The sequence below is a fragment of the Neoarthrinium moseri genome (genome assembly GCF_022829205.1).
Source record: "Neoarthrinium moseri strain CBS 164.80 chromosome Unknown scaffold45_Wmoseri_CBS_16480, whole genome shotgun sequence".
Lineage (NCBI taxonomy): Eukaryota > Fungi > Ascomycota > Sordariomycetes > Amphisphaeriales > Apiosporaceae > Neoarthrinium > Neoarthrinium moseri.
In genome coordinates this window covers 196,381-217,658 of record NW_026055159.1, presented here as the reverse complement: position 1 = coordinate 217,658, position 21,278 = coordinate 196,381, and the positions used below count along the sequence as shown (strand labels likewise).

Sequence of the window (21,278 nt, the reverse complement as noted above, 5' to 3'; positions counted from 1 at the left end):
TGCAGTGCCAACCGCCGTCCTTCCCTTGTCTCAAAGAACGAACTTGTTATCGGATGCCGCAGAAACAGACCATGGTCCAAATCCTGTTACTGTGCCTGGTAGGTTTACACAAGGGAGTGCGTTTGTAGTGCTGGGGTTCGTATCTCCAACTCTGCAGCCGTGCAGGCTCGTGCCCTGAATTAGCTGCTGCGGGCGTCGTAACATCGCTTACTCGAGGTAGTAAGTACCGCATGGCGACTGGCGCAGGAGTCGCTTGGCCTGCAGGGCCCAGCGCACGTTGAAGCGGTCGGCGTCGTAGAGCTGGCGGCGCTGCTGCTGGATGAGGTGCTTCTGGGCGTACAGGAGCTCCTTCTGCATGGCCGCGAGGTCCGTCGCCTTCTGCAGGCCGGCGCGCAGCTGCTCGTTGTGGTGCCGCAGGTCGCGCACGAGCTCGCACTTCTCGCAGCCCTTGGCCAGCCTGCGCACAAAGTCGTCGCCGACCTTCGGGTTGAGCCAGTTCGCGAGCTGGACTCGCCAGAGGACCGTGACGTTGCCCAGTCGGACATAGAGCTCCTTCCATGCGGCAAGCCACAGCTGGAAGTTTCGCCAGGCTTCTGGGTAGGGGCTCTTGACTGAACAGTGGCAGTTCGAGGTCTGGACCTGGGCCTCGCGAGCGGCTACACGTGCAGTGGTTGTGTTGGCCAGTCTGTGTTCGTTGACACTACAGTCGATGTTCTTGGCAAGGTTGACTATGCCCGAGGGCTGGGTCTGGCAAGCCGCCGTGGGTGCAGTTGTCGCATCGGATTGGCGGAGCTGATTGGTGAGCACCAATGTGGAAGAGCCAGGGGTGTTATCTTCGACAACGAGGACGGGGCTGGACATGAGATTCGTGGCGTTGATGTCGACGGACATCAGCGGCAAGCGGCGTTGGGCATCGTGGAGAGCAGAGGTACCGTTGTCGTGATCGATGGGCGGGATACCCTGGTGGTTGGTCTCGACGACGATGGCATAGACGATGGCTGGGTCGGATACCATGAAGCCAGTCAGTCCCTTCATGCCATCGCCGCCAGTGTTCAAGACTGCACGAGCATACAACGGGGCAAGCTGGGTAGGAAGCATACCAATCACGCCGAGCACGGCAATGGCGACGATGGCCAAGAGCCAGCCCCAGGCACGGGGGTGTCGAGAGTGCGCGAGCTTGAACTGCGCAAGCTCGTACTGCTCGCGCAGGACGCTGATGGGGTTCCTCATCTTCACGATGTTCGGAGTTGGGCTGTGTGACTGATGGGATGGTTCCGATATGGACGAGATGATGATGATGATGATGATGATAATGATCGTGTGATGAAAATCGTTGATGGGAACGAGATAATGTGAAAGAAGGTCGACGATTCAGAATAGTCGAGTGGTGGGGGAAGTAAACGAAGTCAAAGAACAAACGCGTTGCCAGAGAAAACACCAACAGTGGGCGTTTACTGGTTACAGGGGGACACGGAGGTCAACGACGCAAGAGTGGATGGATCCCAGAGTGGCTGGAAAATGGGTGAAGAGCCAGAGGGAAAAGGGAGAAAAAACATCAGGCAGAAAATAAGAGTTGATGAGCCTAAGGCGAGCCGGTGTCCGAAACGTTCCTTCCTGTTGATTGTTGCGGCGGGGGGAAGATGAAGATACGGTACATTGTTTGGTCGTTTGTCGATCAGCTCGTATATCCTAATTGAGGGGAGCATCGAAGAACTTCCGCTGCCTGCTTGGATGCTTGAGATAGGTATGAGTGAAATGTCGAGCTGTAGAATAACCGGCTGGTTCGAACGGTAGTTACTCAACGACCTCCTCACGGCAGTACTCCTCAAGCTCACTTCTCTTGTCTGAAGTTGGCATTCACCGTGCCATTGTACATTTGTAGCAGGAGCCTGGCGTGACGTCTGCATTGATACTGTGTTTGTATTCGAATGACAAAACTGCCTCGAGCTCTCTTAATCCTACTATGCTACCGATGAGGACCGTTTGAACGCCCCTGACCGCTCTCGATTCCATGACCCTGGATCACAACCTGGACGCATCTCGACCGAAGAATATATACTTTTCCCCTCCATCGGGACGTAAGAAAGATCAGCGTCCCCATCCACATCTCAAGGTATCTTATTTCACCATAACATTGCTGAATGCGTCTGTAATCTCTGCCCTCGTAGGCGGTTCGTTTAAGATCGGTAGCTTCGATATGCCAAGTGCCAGCCTGTCCTCCATCAGCTTCAGCAAGGTTGGCGGCACACTCTCGTCCGTTGCACGGATGGTGAGTCTGATCATCTATCGCAGCATGTTAGCGGGGCCCATTGGTATAGTACACTCTGTAAATCGAAGGCTTACCTGTGAGGCATAGTTCGGCTCCAACCGCAATAAGCACCCAAATTTGCCCCCCTCAGCAGTATGTAACACGCTAGCACCGACAAGGTTCTTCTGGTTGGGGTCGACACCATCCAGGATACCCCATCTGAATCCAGACACGGTCTTACGGACGAAGGTCTCTGTGATCTCTCGGTTGCCATCCTTGCCCGCACGAACACCAAAGATTTGCTGCGCCTCGCGGGGGGCTCCACCGATTTGCTTCCATCTCTTGAAGAAGTCATCGGCGGCAAGTTCTGCGGGATCCATAAACTTGTGCGCCATAAGGGGCAACTTCAATGTAAGTGCTTGTAGGGCACCAGCCAGGTAGCTGATTCTGATTGTTGGTGCCTTGTCAAAGACCTTCTTGCACTCAAACATGATGATTTCCCTGGACTGCTGGGCTGTAGCAATCTGACTGTCCGGCATGTTTTTTACGTCCCATGTCAACTTCTCCTTCTCACTCTCGTCCAGGTCGAGTGTGGTCGTGAAAGATGTGATGGGGGCTGGGGTCTTGTTGGTGAAATAGAGGATCAGGCAAGCCATTTGTCCTCTGTACTCTGATCGAACGCCGACTTGGATCTGGCCATCCTCAAAGAGGATGCCGTCAGCCTTGAGGAGCAGTTTGTAGTAGCCAGGCTCCCAGCCTGGTGAGAGATGAGCAGCACTGGCCAAGTTTGGAGGCTTAAGCTGCTTCGGTTCATTGGGACCAGCGTTGAGATCCAAGCCCATAAGATCAGTGTTTGAGTGGCCGTTTGTGCCATTGGCCGTGCCGTTGCCGTTGGTGTCATGAGAGCTGAAGGTCCGCTTAAGACCGGGATTCTTGGCCATGTTGAGCTCGGTTGCATCAGCGTTGGCGTCTTTCCCACCAACGACCCACGTTCGCTTGTCGCTCGTGCCAGCGTGCTTCTGGTGCAGTCTCGATAACAAGGCAGATTGTCGTTCTGGGAATGCCGGCATCTCGTCGCAGACGGTTCGGAGCAAATCATCGGTTGGAAGGCTGGCCAACGTCAGGTACTCGCAAGCTCTTTGTTGCAGTTCTGAATCCAAGGTATGACTGTAGACCTCAAAAACGTGCAGTAGCTGAGGCTTGATCTCAGGGAAGAGATTGACAAACTTGACAAACGAGGAAAGGATCATGGCTCGGGTGCTAGAAGAACAGGCGGGTAACTTGCTCTGGAGTGCGAGGAACTGTTCGACGGGACTGCATCCCGGTTCTTCCGCGATCAAGTGCCCGAACTCTCCAAGGACGTAAGCGCCTATCTTGACAAGGGTCTCGTGGCAGTGGTCCTGCTTGACATGTTGGAGAGTGTTTTGCGCGGCGTAAACCTGCAACTCTTCGTTGTTGGTCACGATTTGAATGACTCGTTGCCATACTTCATCGCTGAGATGGTCACCCGCTACCGCCACCAAGCGCAACGATACGTTGATGTACCACTGTATGTCGGTGGCGTACTTCTCCGTCAGAATGGCGATCTTCAAAGCCATCTCTTCCCGGATGGCGAAGTCGGCGTTTTGAAGATAGTGCAGGAGCTCGGAGACAATGGGCCCGGAGTTGGTCGAATCGCACATACTATATAGCAAATCCAGACCTTTCCTGCGGACACTGATATCGCGATCCTTCAGGGACCCAAGGATAACATCTTGATGCTGTTTGATGGAATCCAGGTTCTCGGCCCGAGCCGCAAGATGGGTCATGGCCTCCAAACCAAGGTACCGTACGTTCGTCTCCCTAGACGTGATGAAGCGGCCAAGGCGTGAGGAGATCTGTTTCATGAGTGCGTGTTCGGTGTCGAGGTGGATAATGAGGTTGATAGCTTCAAATAGGATAGCGTTCTGGGCGTTGTTCTGCTGCACGTTCTTGTTCGTCTCCATGGCGATGTTGAGGATCTTCTGCAGAGAGTCGCGGATCATCTCACGGACATGAGTATCCTCTAGATGGATGTCAGCCTCCAGTCTTACATATAGAAACTCCCAAACTTACGGGAAGGGGAAAAGTATTGTAGAAGGCGAAGTAATTTGACCTGTAGCCAAGGGCATGGCACCTTGTAGTAGAGGTAATCTGACGAGAAGTCGCCATCGATCAAGATACGCTTCATGCGTGATGCCGCCTTGACCAATGCACCCCTGTAGGCCTCGGGACTGTCCTGGGCCAAAGCCATGACGAGGGAGGTGACAGACACAGCGACACCGAGGTCCTGGTCGTCCATCAGCGATATTATCCGCTCTGCCCATTGGGGCTGAACGATATCTGGGTGTTTCCGGAACAGACGCAGTAACGTCAGTGCCGACTTCTTCTTGACGAACGCTTTCGAAGTCCTATGCGCGCGATTAGAAACCAGGTTGGGTGGCATGTCGCTGAGTTTCGTCTACTCACGGAGAAATCAGGAGCCTATGCACATCGCCGCTCAGGGCCTCTCCCATCTCCCTTCCACCCACATTTGCGATGGCGTGCAGGGCAAGGCAATTGAACAGCTCATTGTGGTCGAGAAGATCTTTTCGTATGCTGTTCACGACCAGATGCAGCAGTTCGTGCTTCTCATGGAGGAAGAGGGTTACTGCCAGGTATCCAATTTGCTTTTCGGAGTATTTGTTCGCTGAAATCAGGTTGACAGCCTCGAGATGTCCGAAATCGACGTTCCAGCCTAGGATATAGATGTAGAGAAGCTACGCAGCGTGTCAGAGGCGCCTCTCGCGCTTGGGAACTCCGGGACATGTAAATACCTTGCAGACATATTTCTTTTTATGGTATCCGCTCAGATTGCCATCTACGACAAAGCAGGTTAGTCTTGGACGCCGAACGGTGCCGCCTGAAGTCTTGGGCATATATACCTTTGAATTTCTGTCTGCAGCGGAGTCGCAACCGGTCAGTACAATGAGGCTCTATGCGCCGGGGGCCGTCTCTTACCTTATGTTTGCCAACTCCTTGTTGATTCTTTTCTCCTCCAACTCTCGTGCTCGCGCGTTCCTGAGGTCGGCGATGAACTGGACCAGACCGCGCATGTTCGCATTGCTGCTACTCGAGCGGCCGAGGAAGCCGGCGGCCGCTGAGGAGGCCATGGTGGCGATTGGTGTAGGGGCCCCCTATTTGTCACCGGCGGGGGGTTGCAAGGCGGCACGGTGCACCGGCGGAGGGTGCGATGGAGGACCTGGAGCAGGCGACGATGTCTGGGCTTCGTGGTGTAAGCGCGCCTCGGTTGCGGCTGTGGTCACTGATGCGGTCAATCCCACATGATCGGGGGTGCCGGAGCATGGGACAGTGGGAGGTTCGGGGGGCGCTCGAGGTACGGGCGGCGGATGACGGTCGATGGGTCCGGGTCTCCTGAAATTGCCCAAGCGCCGGTAGTGACAGTGGTGGTGGACGGTGCTCAGTCAGCCCAAGGTACCAACCGATCGCCGCAGCAGCGCGGAGCTCTTCTCTTGGATTACGAATGCAGCAGGGCCAGAGGGGATGGCGGACGATGGCTCCCGTCTACGATACGGGTCACGGTCGAGACGTGGGAGGAGAGTGTCTCAACTCTTTCGGCTCGGCTTCTGCAAATGCTCAGGTCTAGGTCTAGGTCTAGCACTAGGGCGCCGGCCGCCCATGGCAGGGAAGAGACAGAGAGAGGGAGTCGGGCGGTCGGGTTCATTTGTGGCTGGTGTCTGCCACCACCACCCCACCTGCCCACCTGCCCACTTACCCATCTGCAGCTGCAGGGGTGGGCGACGACAGCCCTGGAGAGCTTGGCCTGCTTGGCCCCTTGGTTGCTTCCAGGTTGCTTGGGGAGCAGGGGAGTTGGGAGGTGTGGCTTGCGTCCCCACCCTCCAGCCGCTCAACTCTGCTGGAACTTTTCCTTAGGAGGCACCTTGACTACCAGAAGTGTGGCTCGAGCTTGCTGGGGAGGTAGGGGTAGCCTTAAGCTCCGACCCGACCTATCAAAACGTCACGACTCCGGCGACGAGCTTTGTATCCCGGTGGTCCACCCCAAAGCCTTCGAGCCAGAATGTGAACGGCCAACCAATCGACCTTGGAGGATGTACGGCGCAATTCGGGGATCGTCCAAGGTCCTCGTACGGGCTTCCACGAGGACCACTGGAGCTCCATGCTTCCTCCGCCGTTCTTACGCCTCTCCTGCCGCCGGCGCTCCCATCCACCAGGTCTTCAACCGCCGCACCAAATGGCTGCAGAAGGAGCGTGCGGCATCAGACACCGAGGGGAGTCGGACCGCCGACTATCTGAAAGATGAGGTCGCCGTCCGCCTCTGTGAACGGCTGCTGGATATCAAGCGCCACTACCCCAAGGTCCTCGATGTCGGCGCCAACTCGTGCAACATTGCGCGAGCCTTGGTCGCCCCGAACCCAGACCCCGACCCCAACATGCCAGAGGTCGAGCCGCTCGTGACCCGCGTCGGCCATCTCACGTCCGCCGAATCCTCCGAGACTCTGCTGTACCGCGATGTCGACATGCCTTTCAATAAGCAGATCAACATGACGCGAGAGGTCCTGACCGACGAGGAAACGCTCCCCTACGATGCCAACTCCTTCGACCTAGTCCTAAGCTCACTGAGCTTGCATTGGATCAATGACCTCGTTGGCATGCTGGCCCAGATCAATAACGTCCTCAAGCCGGACTGCGCCTTCATGGGCGCCATGCTGGGCGGCGACTCGCTGTTCGAGTTGAGGACCTCCTTGCAGCTCGCAGAGCAGGAACGGCGTGGCGGTATGTCGCCCCGTGTCAGCCCTCTAGCCGACGTCCGCGATGTCGGCGGCCTTTTGCAGAGGGTAAACTTCAAGATGGTCGGTGTTGATGTCGACGATATCATCGTTGACTACCCGGATATATTTGCGCTGATGCAGGATCTGCAAGCAATGGGTGAGAACAACGCCGTCCTGGGTCGCGAGATGGGCCCTATACAGCGCGATGTGCTCTTGGCCGCCAACTCCATCTATAAGGAGCTCCATGGAAACGAGGACGGGACCATCCCTGCGACCTTCAGGATGATTTACATGATCGGTTGGAAGGAGTCCAAGGACCAGGCGAAACCATTGCCCAGGGGCAGCGGAGAAATCAACCTCAAAGACGTGCTAGAGAGCAAATAACGAACCACCTCGTTTCAACTCGGCAGCCTGTTACGCTCTTTTCTGCATTGTACACTATTCGGCCTGGTCACTGGCGAATCATGTAAGAGGGATTTGGGAAGATTATATAGTCACATTTTATATTGTCACATTTGAACTAAGAGCATTGAGCTGGCCTGTCCCTACGGATATACTCTTCCCACGTGATGCAATATCGCCGCATTCGAACTGTCGACCGAATACTCGTGAATCTCGTCACCGGTTATACCGTAGAACATGGTGTCCAGCGTGAATGCAATGGCAGAGAAGTTTGTCGTCGCTGGGCCACCATCAAATGTAATTTTTGGCAACTGGTGCATGCTCGCATTCGAGGCCCCGTCCCACCAGACTCCTTTCATGGTCCCGTCGCTCATCTGTATGTAGCACAGGTTTCTCGACCACGCCCCCCACTTGGTAGCGGCAATGCGCTGCTCGTTGGCCGGGAGCGGGATGCTGGACATGGCATCGGTTACTGTGGTTGACACAAGTTAGCTACTGGGGCGTCTGGTCTTATCTCACTCTATACCAAGCATCTCCCCGTACACCTGGATGCCAGTATGTGACCGCCAGGGTTTCCACCCGAAAGGCAGGACTCACCATCCTTGGTCCATCCCTCCTTGTATGGTGTTATCTTCACAGTGCCTTCCGTTCCGCTGTCGACCGTTTGGCTGATCAAGCCCATGTCCTCTTGGCTGCCCATGTACTGCGGCAGCAGCGCCATCGACGTGCCGGCCGCAACCTGCTGCCGGTCCGTGAGTGCCTCCTGGCCACTGGCCCAGTTGTAACTGTTAACAACATTGATGCCCCCTCCGGGTACCTGATACGCGAGGGTCATATTTCCCTTGCAGTCGCCCGTGCAGCGCTGCCACGCCGCCGCCAGCTGCGACCCGGGGCCTACCTGCACAACAGCCCGTATAAGCGTGTCGTTGGTCCAGCTATCCGGGTGTTGAAGCGGGTCGTTTGTGAACAAGGACCGCATCACGTTCTGCCGGTTCACGAAGTATAGGTGCATCGCCTCGGGGACCTTATATGGGTTGGGCCGGTCGAGCGACACGACCGCCAGCGGCGTTCCCGGCGCCGGGTCCGGCGGGCCCTGTCCCGAGTAGGCCATGACGGCCGTTATATTGGTCAAGGCCCAGGTCTGATTTCGCCCATCCCATCGGCGCGCCAGGAGTGCATTGCCTTGAGAAAGGGAAACAAGTCAGCTTCTTTTTCGAGGTCCCTGTTAGGTTGAGGCATACAGCTCTCAAATTTGGTCAGGTCGCCTCCTAGCCCCATCTTATACCTTCCATACTACTTCAAAGACGCAATGGACGAAGGAAAACAGAACGCTGTAGGCACTTACGCGGATCTTGAAAGAACACGCACCGATGCGCAACTCCGTTGGCGTCCGTCCAGTTAGCCGCAGCTAGTGATGACATCTTCATCAAATTTCCCACTGCGGCCGGTTCGGAATCAGGAGAGGGTTGTGAGGGATCCGGCGACGTTGACGGCTTCTGCCGTGAGGACAACACGCCACCTACCGTGCCAGCGACCACGCCGATGATGACTAGGGAAATGACTGCGAGGACTATGAAGAAGATGCGCCGCCGTAAGCCACATATTCTCCGCTTCGCGACCATCTGTTCTGTCGGGTCATCCTTTATCTCTGATAAAGATTCAGGGTTTTGCGGACTTCCTTCATAGTATTGCTGGATTGCCACCGGCTCGGGAGCACGAGTTGGATCTGGTATGTATTCTTTCTGAGCGTGATCACTCTGATCCGGTTTGAGCATCATGGCCTTTTGCTCTTGGTTTGAGGGTACCGTATCTGCAATTTGGTTTCTTTCGGGCCCATGCTGGAATCTATTGACGGCATTGTGAGGATCTTGGTTGTGGTAAACCTCAAGGTTACTATAGCCGTCCATAGCGCTGGCGAGAGCGGCTGGCGGGCAATATTGCTAGTATTGGCTCAAAGCCTCACGTGAAAGTCAGCACAGAAACATGGCTGAAAAGACGAGAAATCGGGTGGAGGGAGATGAAAAGGCAGTTGGGACCCCCAGAGGGCGAGGCTCTTGTAGGACCTGCACGGATGCTGATCCTGCTGAGGCGCATGGCCATTGGCACGATAGGCAAGTTGAGAATATGATTGGTACGTATTTCACCCTGATGCAACGTAGAGGTGCGGTCGATGCTAAACTCTATCGTTTCAAGCCTGCATTTGGTGTAATCATGGGGCTGTGTTGGAATGGCACCCGCCAGGGGTCTGGTGGTCAGTCAGACCAGAGCTGACGAGACTGAGCTTTCTACTCAGCCTCACTGACAAGGCTGAGGAAGTCCTATTTCAAGTCACTGAGATGGTGCGTGTGCTAGCCTATTTGTAGACTGGGCAAATGATCTAGATCCTTGGGTTGCCTCGATTGCTGCTTCAATAGAAGGGTCTATCAACTTCCAGGTTTGCTAATAACTCAGTATTGCGGCGCTCACGATTGGCTTGTCCTTTGACAATGTAGGCTTGAATACTCGACATGAGAACACACAATCTCGATCATGATGATCTGGATTGCACAGCTTCACCATTACATGATGTGTTTTATCAGTCCAAAGTAGTGGGCATGTTTAGATTATCTGGAAGCCGCAAATCCCTTTCGATGAAGGTGTTTACTCGCGGAGTTCCTCGCCCTTTGGCAAGCTGCCAGAGCGATTCAATGGAACGCATGAAGGTATGGCGGCATTACGCAAGATCAAATAAATTCGCCAGTTCGTTTGGTTCCTGGATCGAGAGCGTTCGCTGCCTTAACCCTGAGACAGCTATAGACGGTCAAATCTATATTTTAGGCATGATGAAGTCTGCAGTCTTACCCACCATTATCTCTCGATATTCTGAAGTTGGGTTCTACCAATTTGCCTTGCAACAGGTAGAAAGTGCTTTTTGTATAGAAGAGTATGATTCAAAGACGATGCTACATGGCTCTTTCGATATTCTGCATGGCTAAACTGTGATCTTTGCCTCGCTCTTGGGCCCTCTGACACCAAATATTGTGCTGCCGACCCTGACCTCACTGCTTCCCATGGCAATTGCGCCCTCGAAGTCCTCGCTCATGCCCATGCTCAACTCCAGGTCCTCGGGCTTGAGGCCGAGCTCCTTGGCGACCAGGTCCCTCTGCTCCCGCAGCCGGACGAAGTCCTCGTTCTCGTTCTCGGGCGTGGTGGCCACGCTGCGGGCGATGGCGCCGATGGTCATCAGGCCCAGCAGGTGGAGGTTGGGGCACTGCTCGCGGACCAGGCGGCAGAGGGCCACGGTCTCGTCGCCTGGGGCGCACCCGGACTTTGAGTCCTCGCCCGACGTGTTGACCTGCACGTGGATGTTGAGCTTGGGGACGGGTGTCGCCGGGTATGCCGATGAGATCAGCTTGCCCCGGTGCTCATCAAGCAGCTGCGCCTTCTTGGCCGTATCGATGCTGGATACACAGAAGAGATTGGGGATTTTGGCAAGGTTCTTGCAGTGGCCTATGATTTGGTATTGTAAGCCGAGGTCGAGCAATGACAAATGAAAAGGATAGAGGCATGGCTGCACAATGATTCCCCATACGAGGGGTCGTCTTTGAGTAGATCGGCAATTTTCCATCTTTCAAGTGCATCTCGCAGTGTTCCTCAGTAACATATGGAATGATATCGTCCGTCTCAAGCCGAATACGGCAAAACAAGAAATATGAATAAAACACTACCACAAAAATGTCTTACCAGATTGCAAGCCTCCAATGAAATGCCATTGGATGCTCTTCGGCAGCAACTCTGCTTTCTGGCTTAACTCCTGGGCATAGTTCTCGCCAAAGTGCAGTTGTGAGATGGGTGGTTGTGACAGGGCCAGGATGTCGTTGGCCGGCTTCAATTTGGACACGGCCACAAGGCGGACCTGTTGGACAACGTCAGCATGCTCCGAACGGGGTATGTAGACATTATCGGCAGTGGCACGACAGTACAATGCAAGGGGAAAAAAGGAGAAAATGGAAGCTTAGGGACGGATGAGTGAGTGGAGGGAAGCTCTTACACTTCTGCCCTGGGCCACGGCGGCAATGCGCTCACTGACGCTGCCGAGCTGCGAGGCCAGAGCTACGGCTCTGGACGGATCGACCTTCAACATTTCTGTTCCTTCGCTCATCTTGAGGCCATCTGTATGTTGCGGGAATTTGGAAAGTCCACTGAACGTTCAGGTCTTGAAAACTGACCTCGATTATAAGCTGCTACCCCAAGGCCGGGGCCGGAAGGCGTTGATCGGCATCATGAAGAAAGTGCCCCACAAAATGCTTTCGTACAGTGTACACACTATGTAGAACACAGTCTTTCTCACCGTTGAAATGTTAGAATGCCAAGAGTGTATCTCAGAATCGGCCAATGTAAACGAACACAGGCTTTGGGACATTGTTAATGACCGTCAAATCTTGATTCTCGGAACTCATACTCTATAGCATGCTATGCAATATGGCACACAAGCATCCCCTTCACACCCTCGTTGTAAATATCTGCCCTTGTCAAATTATTGCTTCAATTTCATCGGAATCTACGCTCAACACAGGATATTTTGGAAATGTACTCAAGACTACTACCAGATCATAAATGTTGATTATGTCACTGCGAACCCTCATCGCGGTTCCGGGGGTATCTTTTGGGGAAAACAATGCCCAAACGCCAACCAAATGCTGACATGCCAACTAATCGACTTCCATGTCCGAGTCACCGTCTGTTGTGTCGGACCCCGAACTACTCGTGGTGTCATCGTCGATTCTACCTTCTTCCGCCGCCTCTAAAAATTCGGCACGTTTTCCATTATCGTCAAACTCGAATCCTGCGTCACTACCATCCTGATCTTCATCTCCCCCCTCACCGTCCTCACGAACTTCACCATCCTCGTCAGATTCGTGGGCAACCAGACCCTGGGCTTTTCGCTTTTTGGGGTTCTTGTCAGGTTGTTGGGTGCTCTGCTTTTGACGCCTCTTTTCGACGGCATAGCCCTCGGGTAACTCCAGGCCAGTGGGCAGAGCGTAAATAGTTGGGAATTCCACCACAACAGCGCCTGCCAGGATAGACTCTAGGGTCTCCGTGGGGTCAACAGGGATGAGTTTCGGGGCCTCTCTGGATGGAATGTTGGCAACCCCGAAGAAAAACTTGTATTTGTCCCTGTCCGCGGAGCTGACATGTTCTCTGTGCTCCTGTTTCCGCTCGGGTGCCGCGCTATTCCAGCAAGAGGTGGCAGGGTGCTGCGCGATCTTGGGGGCTTCGCGCCATTCGGACGACCCTGGATGCTGAGCAACCTGGTGACCGTCCTGGTTTTGGCAGTTGCGGACCTCCTGTTGTTCTATGCGCCGCCGTGCCTTGACCTCCTTCTTCTCCTTGTCCTTCTCTTCCTGGCTCAGATGATACCGGCGTTGGTACTCTTGGCATTCTGCGAAGCCGATGTATAGGGGCGTAGTCTCCATGGTCTTGCCGAGGAACCTTGTAGGACGGTTCTCGTCGCCTTTGGGGTCGTCCAAGATCAGCCATTCGACCTGCCAATTGATCTTCTTCGTTCTCGAGCTGTAGCTGGTCTTGTTTTCTCTCTCGCGACTCATGCCTTGAGGCTGGTACATCATGTTGATCTCGAGCTTCCTCAACCGAGGAAGAGCCATCCTTGCCCATGGCCGCAAAGTATCCTTGAAGGTGGTCGCGCCTCTGCCCTGGCCGTTCTGGAGCCGCGCCCGTTTGTTTGGCGGAGGCCCTTGGTTACGTTGTGGGAGGATACCTCGCTCTTCGGTGAAGACCTTCTCGACCTGCTCGACCTTGCGCTCGATCTTGGTGAGGAAGTTGTAATCGTGATCGATGCCGGCGTCGGTGCGCAGCTTGGTGGCGGGGATAAAAACGGTAGGATCGCGTTCGCCGCTGCACGAGGACCACGTCTTGTGCTTCTTTACGCAAGGCAAGGAACAGGTCTTTGCGCCGCACTTGGGGCACTTGTATTTGGGTTCTCTCATGTGACAGATGCCACAGAGGGACGTCAGCAGCGGGTCAGCCATGATAGGCGACTGGATCTATCGCCAGTTGGTGGACAGAGCAGCCGCAGGGCGACTGAGGTGAGCAATCTCGCCAGACGCTTCTGTGTCTTAAAAGTGTGGCGGTGGTGGAGGGCCGGTCATGGAAAAATGGTGAACTGCAGATACAGCAAGAAACAAGGGGCGCCGCAAATATCTGCCGAAAGTCTGAGGATATAGATACACCGTAGAGCGGATAGTTGTAGGTGTGTTGTATATAGAAAGAAGGATAGTCCACGGATCATACACGTGAAGTTGAGGAAGATGTTGATGCTGTTATCGCATTCCCAATGCAAGTTGATAGCGGCGCCAGGAACTTTTTGGGACGATTTCGGACACTCATCTTTTCAGACGATCTCTGCGAACTGCGAACCGCGAACCCATGCAACCCATGCAACAAGCTGTACAGTGCAGTACATATGGCAAGGCTAACGTTAAGGCTTTTTTCCCGGCGAGCTTGCTGCTATCCCAGTCTTGCCCAGTCCAGTTAGGTCCAAGTTTTACAGTGGGAGCTTGGGCGCTGTCGGCCAAGCTGCGCGCACGCTGGGGCTGGGGCTGGACTGGGCTGCTGGGAGCTCCCCTCCAGCCCTGGAGGTCGAAACTGAAGACTGCCCAGTGGCCGCTCGAGTTGCTCCGCTTTTCTGGCCATCCGATTTTTCGATTTCAGCCTCCTCTCCGCTCCACGGTTTACTCACGGCTACTCGTCACCCTAACCTAATTCCCACTCAAACCTCGTCGAGCTGCTTCACCCTCATCATCCATACCAATCAGCAGCATCCTTCTCTCTCTTCCCTTCCCACCCCACCACCACCACCGCCCCGATCGAGGTGACGTCGGCGCTCTGCATCGCTGCTGGACTCGCGCACCAAGCGCACCTACGCAGCCAACATGTCTGAATTCCTTGGGTATGCCCTCCTCCATCTAGCTGTCACCGTGGCCGTGGCCGTGGCCTGGATGGGAGCTTCTTGAGCTCCCCGTCCGGTTCCACGTCCAACGCTCGTCCACTCCCGCCCCCGCTCGCACACGCAGCATAGCGACTAACCCGCCTCGCCAGCTCACGCATATCACTCATCTCCAAGAGCGACATCCGGTACTCGGGCGTGTTGCACGAGATCAACTCGGAAGAGTCCACCGTATCTCTCGAGAATGTGCGGTCCTTTGGCACCGAGGGCCGCCGAGGCAAGCCCGACGAGGAGCTGCCCCCTTCGGACCAGGTCTACGAATACATCGTCTTCCGCGGCAGCGACGTGAAGGATCTGCGCATCGAAGAAGCCGCCCCCGCCAAGGAGAACAAGCCTCCCGTCGTCCCAGATGATCCCGCTATCGTAGGCGTAAGTCCACCTCCCCGGACCCAGTCCAGCTCTCTCGGTGTGCTCGGCGTGCTTCTACATGACGAAATATATCGGATGTAAACCTTTGTCTTTACTGAACAGCGCAAACAACCCCGTGTTGATATTTCCGTTGCCTTCCTTCTGATCTACGAAGCACCTGATGCCTCCTGCTGCCAACTTGCATCTCCCTGCATGCTTTGCACCAAGCTAACGCACACGCTCGTGTCCAGTCTCGCTCCCGACCCGTCGGCCCTCCTGGTGCCGCCCCAGGCCCCAACAACCCTCCTGCCGGCTTCAATGCCTCGCCATTCCAGCAGCAGCCGCCGAACTTCTACCCTCCTGGACCCGGCGGACCGTGGGGAGGACGCGGTGGCCCTGGCCCCGATCCCAGATTCGGTGGCATGCCCTACCCGCCCCCACCAGGCTGGTTCCCTCCTGGTCAAGGCTTCCCTCCTGGTCCTCCGGGGCCCTTCAACCCCTACGGATATCCTCCCGGTCCGCATGGTCACCCCAACGCGCCCGGCCAGAACATGAGAGGCACTCCACAGCAGCATCAGCAGCCGCAGCCACCCGCTCCCATCGGTGCTGGTCCCGGTGCTGCTCCTGGCGCGGACAAGCCGCGATCAGGCGGAACCCCTTCCCACGCCGAACTGTCTGCGGAACCCAAATCTCTGGGCCAACCCCCGAAGCAGCCAACGAATGCTGCAGCCCCAACTCCGCCTGTCGAGTCCAAACCCTCCGCTGAGCAGGTCAAGGCTACCGCCCAGTCCCTCGCCAAGAACGGCCCAGCTGCGAGTGCACAACAACCAAAGAACAACATACCGACTGGACCCAAGAACAGGGTCACTCCTGCCGTGCCATTCCCAAGTGCGATCCTGCCGAGGGCTGGCCCTTCCGCTACCCAAGCCGGACCCCAGGTTACTGCCGCTGCGGCAACGGTGAAGCCTGCAGAAGCCGGACATGCGCCCATGTCCCAGGCTTCGCTTCGCGACGCAACCCAACAAGCCAAGGCGGCGGTTGCAGTGGCCATGGCCAAGCTCGATGCGGCGAATGCGGGCGGTGTCGCCCCGGCAGCAAACGGCACTGGAAATGCTATGGATAACCTGACCAACAAAGTGAATGAGATGAGGGTGAATGCCGCCGTTCGTGGCGGCTCTAGTCGCGGTCGGGGACGCGGCAACCGATCTGCGGGTCCCGCCAAGATTGATGTTCCGGATGCGGACTTCAACTTTGAGGCGTCTAACGCCAAATTCAACAAGCAGGAGTTGGTCAAGGAGGCGATCGCTGGCTCACCTCTTGGAGAGACACCAAATGGCGCCACGCCCGAGGTAGAGGAGCCGACCCCCGAAGGCGCTCCCCCTCCGGCCTACAACAAGACGAGGTCGTTCTTCGACAACATCTCGAGCGAGGCCAAGGACAGGGCTGAGAGCAGCCAACGGCCCGGGGGTCGCGAATGGCGCGGTGAGGAGCAGCGCAAGAACATGGAGACATTCGGACAGGGCAGCGTTGATGGTGGTTACCGACCCGGATACCGTGGACGGGGCCGTGGCCGAGGTCGCGGACGTGGCGGCCGTGGCGGCTTTAGGCCCCGAGGGGACAGCCAGGCCGCCGCTCAATAGTCGCTTTTGGATGGTTGCCGATCCTATTTGGACCGGCAGAACGACTCTGCAATTAACATGATCTTCAGAGCAGGAAAAGGCGCTCAGCGGATTATTCGAACGAGTCATTCGTTCATATTGTACAGCATGTAGTATTACGACATCACATGAGGTAGCTTACGAGGATCACTGAAAAAGGGGCGTCAGGTGGTTTCTATGGTAGCCAAGGAGTTGCCAGGAGCTACTTCAATGAAATGGGCTTAATACCACACAAAGCTGTTTTGCCTTGCTCGTGTGAATATATGTGTGAATACTCGCCTTCTTGTTGCTGGCAGTGTGTGACGGAGTGCCCATGTTCTACTATAAGAAGCTTCGACCTGGGGGGGATATTGAACTTGACTTCTCCTCTCATACCAAGCAATCACGGTGAGGAAACCCAGAAACTCAACATGTCCGCACCCAACCACTACACAACACACGTCTCGCTGGCCTCGGTCTCGGATTCCGACTACGAATTCGATACGCGTTCGAGCACACCGTCGCTCACCTCCTCTGTTGATGCGCGTCGACCAACCCAAGCCTGCAGTGGTGTCGATGACCGCCGCACATCCAGCGGAGACCCATCATCTCTCCCAAACCCACCTGTGACGCGCGGTGTCGAGTACGAGCGGCACGATCTGCTGCGCAGGGATATCGAGATATTTCGTAATGAGTTGGATCACATGTGGGAGTTGGTCGGCATTAACTGCGGCAGCGGGATTGACCTGCGCAACCGACTCCAGCGTTTGGAAGCCTGGGTGGGCGATATCGCCCAGGCGCAGAGCGAACTCACGGTCAAGATCATGAGCATGGAGGCGGCAATCGGCCAGTGGTTAGTTCACCAGCAGCAGAGAGGTCTTAGGCGCTTCTACGATGACGAACACGACTGAAGGCTATGGGGATCGGTCATAGGCATCTGGCTGCCAATAGCTTCGAGGCACCTATAAGTGCCGGCTTTCCACACACCCCGGAGAGAAAGAATGAGAGACTTTCGATCAAACCTAAGCTAATCTGTATATGCGCGCATTTGTGAAAAGCATATCATACAAGGCTGACTTCGCTATGTTAAGTGGTGCCCCAGCAATCCGTGAGTATAGGTAGGCGCTGAGTAGGCGCGACTTATTTTATACAGGTACTTATAAACGACCTATGGAATGCTCTGAGCCGCAAGAGCTTGGCCCCCTGCAAGCGGCCAATGACACACACGGCGGAGCTTGACATCATATTCTGGCCGAGACATTGCCCCACCACCGAATTCCTCATCCCACCAGCAGCGTTAACACCCTCATTGAAATACAGTTTTCTTGCCCCTTCGACCATCTTCCGAGCCTCTGCTCAAAATCTCCAGCGCCTAAGCGACCAGTAATAGCACGAAATGTCCACCCGACAGCTTCGCAAGCTGCAGAAGCAGAAGGAACTGCAAGAGCTCCAATCCCGCAAGGAGGGGTCAGACGAGAGCGACGACGATGTGCCTCTCCCTACCGTCTCGAGGGGTAAGCCAAGCGCCTTTGCTGGCTTTGCAGCCCTAGGAGGTGACGATGACCAAGACGATAACGACGATGACGACGACGACGACCAGCAGCCGCAACCCGAGCCCGAGCAAGAAGAGGCCAGGATAGAGACGCCCAAGGCATCCTCCAAGAAGAGCAAGAAAAAGAAAAAGAAGGCCAAGAAGGCGGCAGTAGAAGAGGATGCGCCGACCAAGGACCAGGCTTCGGCGCAACCTGCATCGCGAGAAGGGAAACCTGACGACCTGGACGAAATCGACCAAGCGATCCGCGAGCTCAACCTGAAGGCCCAAGCCTCGGGCAGCGCCGGAGCCGCCGGCGCAACGCCTGCCACGGAAGCATACGAGCGCATCTGCCAGCTACTGCGGACGAACACTCAGCACCTGAAGGTCATGAACGAGATGCGCAACCTCTTTGGCCGGGACGCCATGAGGGCGGCGCAAACCGAGGAGCAGGAGGAGGAACAGAATCGCACTCGCCGGCGAGGCCAGCAACAAGTGCGCCAGAACGTGGACCTGGAGACCTTCCTCAAGGCCGCGCCCGGAAAGCCTCTGCCGGAGGTCACCCTTCGCCGGAACCCGTTCTTGCAGGGTAAAGAGACGTGGCCGCGAGCATCCACAGAGGGCCTCACCATGGTACAGATCAATGACGGAAAGGCCTCCGGCAGGAGCGGTACCATTGAGTTCGGCTTCGCGCACGACACAAGATACAATCAGTTGGAGACCAAATTTTTCCAGCTTGTCCAGCTGTACGATCCCATGCAGCTGGTCTACTTCCTCCACCAACATCAGTACCATATTTCGAGCTTGATCCAGGTTAGCAAGGTAGCCAAGCAGGACCAGAACTCAGCTTTGGCGGGTGATCTGTGTGAACGGGCGCTCTTCACGTTTGGCCGAGTGTCCGTGTCGGCTTTTCGACAGAAGCTCGAAGAGGGCAAGGCCAGGCTCGATTTCAGCAGGCCAGAAAACCGCCAATTTTGGCTCGCCGGGTATCATTATCTCAAGAGTCTGACAATGAAGGGCACGTATCGCACAGCACTAGAGTGGACTAAACTGCTCTTTAGCATGGATCTGAGTGATCCTTATGGACTTATACACTTCATGCACCCGCTCGCCATCCGAGCTCACGAGTCGAAGTGGTTTATCGACTTCTGCGACTCGGAGGCTCTCGACGAGTGTGACACGGCCCAGGATTATATCAGACAAACCTTGGTTCTGGCGCGATTACAACAAAAGGACGAGGCTGGCGCAAAGGCCCTAGCCGTCGACGGCATGGAGAGGCTACCATGGCTCTATAGCGCGATATTCAAGTCGCTCAATCTAGACGTCCCCCGGGCAATCTGGGGTATGGAGCCGCGCGATGAGCACGAGGTGCTCTTCACCGAATTATACGTCCACCAGACCAAGCAGCTTTGGGACAATGCCCAAGCTGTCACGCTACTCAAGGAGGCCGCGTCACTTGCACAGAAACCGTCATTGTCCTCCCTGCCCGCGCCTCCTGTTGCTGGTCGCAATGTCGGGCGCTTCGTCTATCTGGACAACACACCCGCGCTCATGGGGTTGGTCCCTGGTGGCATGCTACACGGATTCCCTAATTGGGATTTTGATCCCCTGCCGCCTGCGAAAGAGGACAACATCTTCAGCTATGACTCTCAAAAGTTCCCTTGGGAGGAGAATCGTGGTAGAGCCGGAGGTGGCCTAGAAGGATTAAATCTGGGCAATGTGCGAAACATTGGCGACTTGAGGCAGATTCTACAACGGGCTGCTCAGGGAGGTGCGCCCCCCGAGATTCTGGAAGAGTTGGAAGGGGCTATCGCAAACCTAGACGACGCTGCCATTGCCCAGGGAAACGCCGATGGGGATGACGATGGCAGTGATATCAACGAGGACAGAGAAGCGTCTCCGCGACAGGACGGTCGCCAAGGCTTATGGCAGGCTTTCATGGAGATGCTCTGGCAGCCAAGAGCCGAGGGTGACGACGGGGGCAACGGAGATGACTACGCATATGATGGTGCGCCGGGCGGCTGGCCGGACGACAGCGATTACGACAACGACGAACTCCCAACACTGATTCGGGAGGCTATTGAGGATTCCGATGACGAGCCAGCGGACGAGAACCGTGACAGCGGAACCCACAGGAGGTAGCAGAAGAACAAGTGTCAAGATTGAAGCAACAGCTCGCTTGGGTATCTGCCAGCGGTTGGATGGGTCGTGATGCGACAAATAGAGAGTCTGGAGCTCATCGATAGTAATCCAATATCACTCATGCAGGCGTTCCCAACTTAGTCCCATGCCAAGCTCTGATGCAGGTCCACCAGCGCGGTGCGGGAAAAGCCACGTGTAGATCAGGAACATGTAGATCGATGGAGCTCAACCCCTACCTACTCACAGAATACGTACATAATTACCAACTATGGAGCGCCCCGTCATAGGCAAAGACGAGACGAAGCGTCTGGATTGGGCCTGTCGGTGATCGATGATCTACCAGGCAGGCACCTCCAGCGACTTTGACGTTGCCGCAGCTTCACTTGCGCGCCTTTGAAACGGCAGCGAGATCGATCATCAAACAGACTCTGGAGTCTGGTGCAGCACAGGTGTCGCGCACGACGGGGCGGCGGCGGCAGAGAGAGGGCCAGTGGTGCACGGCACAGGGCGGGTTTCACCTGGGCGAGCAAGTTTCAGAGTTCGATATGGGGAGCACGCGAGCCTCGGGGCGTAAGTCGTCAACTGAGGGTTCAGGCCAGGGCGCCTCTTTTTGGGGCTAGAGCCCATGCCGCTTTTACACGCTCTCGGCTGCAGTAAATATGTATTGGAACCAGCGAATACAGTTGACAATGATGTATCCGAGTAATGAGTAACCCGATGTATATACGTGCCTATTTTTTCCCCTGGTATGTCTTACATTGAATGAGCGAGCAACGGAAAGGACCGGCGCATGTTTGAAGATTGGGGAATGAACACTGCGATGGGGCAACTTGATAAGTTAGACTATTCCATGAGATACACTGTCTATATAGCCTGCATGTTATACAAGTGAAGTATCCATTAGCTTACATCATAAACTGGTAGCATCATATGCAACGGTCCGAGACCCCATACTGTTGTAGAGCAACTACAAGGCTTGAAAAGTAAGCCGGTTTCTTAATGGCAGCCCTGTGGGAGACTTAGCGCGGGCCGCTGGCAATGCTGTATAGGCATGCCCGGTTGCCAGCCTCGTTGACGATATTCCGCCCAAAGTTGATCCTTGTCTCCTTCTACAGCAGTATGAAACGTAAATAAGGCTTCATGGTCGTGGCTTTGA

The 21,278-nt window shown here is 55.5% G+C and overlaps 9 protein-coding genes across 9 annotated transcripts; 4 read left to right on the top strand and 5 right to left on the bottom strand.

The window, feature by feature from the left end:
* Window positions 1-207: 207 nt before the first annotated feature.
* JN550_009659 (uncharacterized protein) lies at window positions 208-1,230 on the bottom strand (the record flags this gene model as incomplete). Its single annotated transcript, XM_049321755.1, has 1 exon — window positions 208-1,230. One exon carries the CDS (start codon window positions 1,228-1,230, stop codon window positions 208-210), a length of 1,023 nt encoding a protein of 340 aa, XP_049168397.1.
* Window positions 1,231-2,118: 888 nt separating this feature from the next.
* On the bottom strand, window positions 2,119-5,418 carry JN550_009658 (uncharacterized protein; the record flags this gene model as incomplete). The annotated part of the gene is made up of 7 exons (XM_049321754.1): window positions 2,119-2,283; window positions 2,344-4,292; window positions 4,343-4,677; window positions 4,736-5,025; window positions 5,083-5,126; window positions 5,191-5,204; window positions 5,267-5,418. The coding sequence occupies 7 exons, from the start codon at window positions 5,416-5,418 to the stop codon at window positions 2,119-2,121; spliced, it is 2,949 nt and encodes a 982-aa protein (XP_049168396.1).
* Window positions 5,419-6,375: 957 nt separating this feature from the next.
* Window positions 6,376-7,440, top strand: JN550_009657 (uncharacterized protein; the record flags this gene model as incomplete). Its single annotated transcript, XM_049321753.1, has 1 exon — window positions 6,376-7,440. The coding sequence occupies one exon, from the start codon at window positions 6,376-6,378 to the stop codon at window positions 7,438-7,440; it is 1,065 nt and encodes a 354-aa protein (XP_049168395.1).
* Window positions 7,441-7,601: 161 nt separating this feature from the next.
* Window positions 7,602-9,365, bottom strand: JN550_009656 (uncharacterized protein; the record flags this gene model as incomplete). Its single annotated transcript, XM_049321752.1, has 3 exons — window positions 7,602-7,930; window positions 8,056-8,640; window positions 8,804-9,365. The coding sequence occupies 3 exons, from the start codon at window positions 9,363-9,365 to the stop codon at window positions 7,602-7,604; spliced, it is 1,476 nt and encodes a 491-aa protein (XP_049168394.1).
* Window positions 9,366-10,429: 1,064 nt separating this feature from the next.
* Window positions 10,430-11,599, bottom strand: JN550_009655 (uncharacterized protein; the record flags this gene model as incomplete). Its single annotated transcript, XM_049321751.1, has 3 exons — window positions 10,430-10,947; window positions 11,182-11,353; window positions 11,489-11,599. 3 exons carry the CDS (start codon window positions 11,597-11,599, stop codon window positions 10,430-10,432), a joined length of 801 nt encoding a protein of 266 aa, XP_049168393.1.
* A 550-nt stretch (window positions 11,600-12,149) lies between these two features.
* On the bottom strand, window positions 12,150-13,487 carry JN550_009654 (uncharacterized protein; the record flags this gene model as incomplete). The annotated part of the gene is made up of 1 exon (XM_049321750.1): window positions 12,150-13,487. One exon carries the CDS (start codon window positions 13,485-13,487, stop codon window positions 12,150-12,152), a length of 1,338 nt encoding a protein of 445 aa, XP_049168392.1.
* A 903-nt stretch (window positions 13,488-14,390) lies between these two features.
* Window positions 14,391-16,452, top strand: JN550_009653 (uncharacterized protein; the record flags this gene model as incomplete). The annotated part of the gene is made up of 3 exons (XM_049321749.1): window positions 14,391-14,407; window positions 14,557-14,833; window positions 15,064-16,452. 3 exons carry the CDS (start codon window positions 14,391-14,393, stop codon window positions 16,450-16,452), a joined length of 1,683 nt encoding a protein of 560 aa, XP_049168391.1.
* Window positions 16,453-16,880: 428 nt separating this feature from the next.
* JN550_009652 (uncharacterized protein) lies at window positions 16,881-17,360 on the top strand (the record flags this gene model as incomplete). The annotated part of the gene is made up of 1 exon (XM_049321748.1): window positions 16,881-17,360. One exon carries the CDS (start codon window positions 16,881-16,883, stop codon window positions 17,358-17,360), a length of 480 nt encoding a protein of 159 aa, XP_049168390.1.
* A 485-nt stretch (window positions 17,361-17,845) lies between these two features.
* On the top strand, window positions 17,846-20,122 carry JN550_009651 (uncharacterized protein; the record flags this gene model as incomplete). Its single annotated transcript, XM_049321747.1, has 1 exon — window positions 17,846-20,122. One exon carries the CDS (start codon window positions 17,846-17,848, stop codon window positions 20,120-20,122), a length of 2,277 nt encoding a protein of 758 aa, XP_049168389.1.
* Between the last annotated feature and the right edge of the window lie 1,156 nt (window positions 20,123-21,278).